General features: G+C 40.3%; 1 protein-coding gene across 1 annotated transcript; it reads left to right on the forward strand.

The window, feature by feature from the left end:
* Positions 1-586: 586 nt before the first annotated feature.
* LOC122038139 (IST1-like protein) lies at positions 587-4,388 on the forward strand. Its single transcript, XM_042597748.1, has 3 exons — positions 587-768; positions 861-993; positions 4,056-4,388. The coding sequence occupies exons 1-3, from the start codon at positions 668-670 to the stop codon at positions 4,062-4,064; spliced, it is 243 nt and encodes an 80-aa protein (XP_042453682.1). The 5' UTR covers positions 587-667; the 3' UTR covers positions 4,065-4,388.
* The last annotated feature ends 721 nt before the right edge of the window (positions 4,389-5,109 follow it).

Consider the following 5,109-nt stretch of genomic DNA (forward strand, 5'->3'; position numbering starts at 1 on the left):
ACAAGAATATTTAAACAATTAAACTGTTTTATCATTGACAATCATAGATAATTGTCAAGATAACAAAATAACTAAATAAAAAAATCATCTTTAGCAAGTTATTTATAATATGTTCTTTTGTAACTTTTAGCATAACTATACTGTCTTGAATTTAATTTGCTAACATTTTAATCAAAATTAACACAGTTGACCTATTTAGGAAATAAATTAGTTTTATACAAATATTAATATGATCCCTTACCTTTAAAAATTACATGTTTAAAAATTAATTTTATATCTTATATATTATTCTTTATATATATATATATATAATTTTATCTTATCTATATAAATTAAGATGAATTTATATTGAAATGAATAATATGACCTAATTATTAATAGAATGGAGAATATTACACAATTGCCAACCATAATATTAATAGCGCATTGCTTGACACAATATTGCATATATTTTTTCTTGTATTGATGGGCCGACGATGGTACACGATTGGGTAATTTATAATTGCGTGCGTCCTTGAATTCCACATAAGGAGACCGTTACAAACCAAGGAGACCGTTGCCGACGTAGAAAAGGGGCCTTTGTCCCTCGAGCACGGATCCTCTGGTCCGCTCGCCTGTTTCACCTACGGACACTGCTCACAAGCCGCGCCGACTATTACATCTTGAAATGGCTTTCGAGATCAATCAGTTTGCAATCGGGGCCGTCAAGAAGCTGATGGGCGCAGGATTCTCCTCCATCCTCCGCCGACGCTTCGACTCCTCCAAATGGTTGGTCTCTCTTCCCTCCGCTCTTTAGCTTCTTTCTCCTCTTTTTCTTTGCAAAATCTGAAGCTCCGATCGCTTGTGTTGGTTTTATGTAGCAAAGCTGAGGCGAGGATGGCGATGGCTAGGATCAAGCTTCTTCAGAACAAGCGCGAGGCGCAGGTGCGGCAGATGCGGCGTGATGTCGCCCTTCTCCTCGAGTCCGGCCGTGACGAGACCGCTCGAATCAGGGTTCGTACCTGTTATTTTTTTGTCCCCTTTTCATTTACTTATTTTTTCCTGAACCATAATGTTCTAGGGGGTGGCGCACATTTATAAATGCGCGGTATAGATTCGATCGAATTTTAGGGTTTTAGTTAATTAAGCAGTTGCATTGTTAGTTCCATGTTTAGAATAACGTGTCCTCTTCTGAATTTTGGATGATTTATTTTGACAATAATAATAGTTGTGCAAGAGTTGCCTTTTGGGTGAGAAAAGAATACTGACATATAGGGTTTGAAGAATTTCCCCTGCGCAACACACTTCTGCAAGTTTTCTACTTGTATAGTGATCCTGTGATGAGGGTGGTCTGCCGGTGATGTGGCATGCAGATTGACCGACTCCAAGAACTCTTGAGGAGAGATGGAAATCATCAGTAAGCAAGCTAGGGGGAGTCCCTGGAGCAGCTTCTATGACGATCAAGTTAGAAATGATGGTGGTGCAAAGATGACAACAAGTAGCAACAAGTAGCAACAAGTAGAAGGAGATGCATATGAGTGTGTGAGAAAAGGGGGAAGAGTGATGATGAGCGTGAGAAGGAAGGCTTTCGTGGGGGAGAAGGGGGCCAACCATGGCGGCGGGCGTCAGAAAGGGGCAACCTAGGCAATCAAGGAGCAGATCCGGCAGAACCCAGCAGTTAGGGTGTAGATCCAGCGGCAGCCGGTGGCTAGGGCACAAATCCGATAATGGGGGCAGATCATAGAGCAGAGAGGGGAGGTGACGCTGTAGCCAAAGATCAACTACATTATGGCAAGGGAGGCAATGCATGCCATTGCGGTGGTGGCGTGCCTGAGGAGGAAAAAACGAAGAAAAACCCCCTTTCTCTTTGCTTCGTGTCGTGCGGAGCTGGCAGTCAAGTGGATATCGATTGAGCAACTAAGCGGATGCCGAGCGGGTGGCTGCGGTGATTGTGCCGAGTGGGAGACTGCAGTGATCATGCTGAGCGGGCGGCGGTGGCAATCACTGTGTCGACTAGTTGAGGATCGGACTTAATCCCTTGACTCCTGAATGCCCGCGGAGTCGAGGAGAGAATATATAGAAAACCAATTTGTCGACTGAAGATCTGACTCGATCCCTCAACTCCCGAATGCCCGTGGAGTTGGGGAGAGAATATATAGAAAATCAATCTATCGACCGACTGAGGATCTGACTCAATCCCTCGACTCTCGAATACCATGGAGTCGAATAGAGAATATTATAGAAAACCAATCTGTCGACCGACATAGGATATGACTGGATCCCTAGTCTCCTAAATATACGCAGAGTTGAGGAGAGAATATAATAGAAAACCAATCTATCGACTAGCTGAGGATCTGACTCGATCCCTTGACTCTCGAATGCCCATGGAGTTGGGGAGAGAATATCACATAGTAAGAATCCAGCGAGGATATGGAGAATAAGGGTCTTGTCAGGACAAAGACCTATAAGCTTTTAGCACCTTGGTCGACCGAGAATGCTGCCTAAGAAATTCCATTTTTTCTTTTGCATTGTGGCGACGATGTTTTTGTCGTAATCCTCTGGGATAATGGTGATGGCTGGGAGTTTTCCGGTGTTGTCCATATTCACGTTCCAGATTAGGGAATGAGATCCTCTGGATCATCTTTCCTGGTCCGCTCCTGGACCAGGAAAGGTGGATTGGTGGGAGGCAATGACCCCTTCATGTTAAACAGGTGAGGGCCATTGCCTCCCACCAATGCAAATGCTGGACTAGGGGATGGTCCAGTATTTGCGGACCAGAGGATCCCTTCCCCCAGATTAGGCGGAGAGGTTCCCACAGATGGTGTTATATAAGGACCATGAAATTAGCAATTCTTGCATCTTTAAGTCATAATAGAAGTTATGCTGGTACAGGCTACCGCCATATATTGTGTAGATTGTTCAATGCCCTTTAGTCTCATGAATTCATAGGATTTTCAAATCCCATATTTTTGGCATGATTAGATTCTAATCCTCATCCTTAGGTTTGCCAAACATATGAGTCTTAGACAACCTAAAAAAAATCAATTTGTATTTCGTAAAACAATGGTAAACTCATTATCTATATTCTCAGAATAGCTTCATTAAAATTTAAATATATAAAGGGCAGCCTGGTACACGAAACTCCACCAATGCAGATCCTAGGGAAGAGTCGAACCGTATTGAATCTATTGTACGCAGCCTTATCCTGTATTATTTAAATTATTTTAAAATTTTGATTATTTTACCCAATAGAATTATAAACTTAGGGAACCATTACCGCCGTTAGCCCCCTTCTTGGTAAAACTTGGATAATAAAAACTATATACTTTCTTTCTGACTATCAAAACTCAAAATTTTCCAAAAAAGAATAGAATCCAAGCACTACATTTCCATTTTATTTGGATTCAACTTGTTTTCCCTCTATATGTATATTGGTCGGTGCTAGTGAATTCCACACTTCTTGAATGGTGCTTGGTGTTTAGGTTTAAGATTCAATTGTCTTTGTTCTTCTTTGTTATCAAACATCCCTTTGTGATTAGCTAATGGCGCCAACAAATATGTTTCACGAACTCTCAGTTGAAGCATCTTACAACAAAGCCGTGCCACTGATTAAAAATTCTCCATGACTGATATTTTTGCTTAAAGCCACTGGTTTAGTTATATTAGACAGATTCACAGAAGTTGATTGAGACTTTATTAAGCATATGAATTGTTATAACAAGTTCATTGACAATGAAATAATCTGTGGTAGAGTTAAACATGAATTTTTTATGAGAGTCACTTATCTCGCATAGTCATTAGTTGTCATTTGATATGGAGCAACCATCGCAGTCACTTCCTTTTTTGATTTGCTACATAAGCATTTGGTATCATTGAGAGGTTCAATAATGAGATGCCCTTATCCCAATTAAAATATGTATTTGATCTTTTTTTGCCCTTCAACAATTCTATAGTCGGCTAAAGTTCTAATACATATACTGTTGTAATTTCTTTTGAGTTATAATACATATATACTTTGAATATTGTTGCATGATAGTCGCCTATTCATGTTTATAACTCAAAAGAAATTACAACAGTATTGGTGAAGTTAAGCTGAAAGGCTTGATGGAAATAGCAAAGGAGTGCCAGGTCGAGTGGAATCCAGCAGAATCAGAGCAGGAGCTTCTTGTACCTCCAGAAAAAGTTATAGTATGCCCGAGAACTCTCTCCTGCACACACACACAAACACAGATACGTGTGTTCATCCTTACACATGCATCTGAGCATTTGTGATTATATTGCTCAATAAACATTGCGTATTGTGTTTGGTCAAATTTTAAAATATTTGGTCTCACTATATTTAATTTTGCAGGAATGACCACGAGCATTGTTAAACCTATATTTCCTGTACAATCAAAGGATTTTAACAGGTTTTTTCTTTTCTCTCCCCATTTAAGCGATTAATAAGTGATTTAATCTGTCTACCACTTAAATGCCTACGCCTACTACCAACAGAAAAGAATTGCAATTCGGGGACCATGCCTCAGCTGCACATGCCATTTCAGAGTATGCTGAAAAAGCAATTCACTCTGAACAAGCTGCAGCCCATCCTGCTAATCAGAATTCTCATCCATTTGATCGGTCGACCACTGTGGATACCTTGGTATGCAAATGCAAGAAATTTAATCAAGTTGAGTCATCTATCAGGGACACATGCTCCTTCAAATTACGAGGCCAAGGCCTTGGAGAAGAGGCTCTTCTGCTCTCAGAGTTTCAGTTTATCAAACACTTTGGATGATGACAGCATAGATAGCGCCAACTTGAATGAAAAAAGATACTAAGAAGGAACAGTGGCATCTCTCGAACTGTTTATTCGGATATAAAATTTAAATTTGATGACTCAGACGGCCATGAATCAGAGAATGGTGAACAACAGGAGTTACCTCCCCCTCCAAATAGGCCTCCTCTAGTCTTGCCTTCACAACAGATGGATTCACTTACTCATGTTCATCCAAACTTGCCCGATTATGCAGCACTAACTGCTCGCTTTGAAGCACTAAAGTCTCATCGGATGACTTAAAACTGGTGAATAAACTATCACATACATTTTATTGCGTATATATCATATTTGAGTTAAAACTGGCGCTGATT

The sequence above is a fragment of the Zingiber officinale genome, chromosome 1A, assembly GCF_018446385.1.
Source record: "Zingiber officinale cultivar Zhangliang chromosome 1A, Zo_v1.1, whole genome shotgun sequence".
Taxonomy (NCBI): Eukaryota; Viridiplantae; Streptophyta; class Magnoliopsida; order Zingiberales; family Zingiberaceae; genus Zingiber; species Zingiber officinale.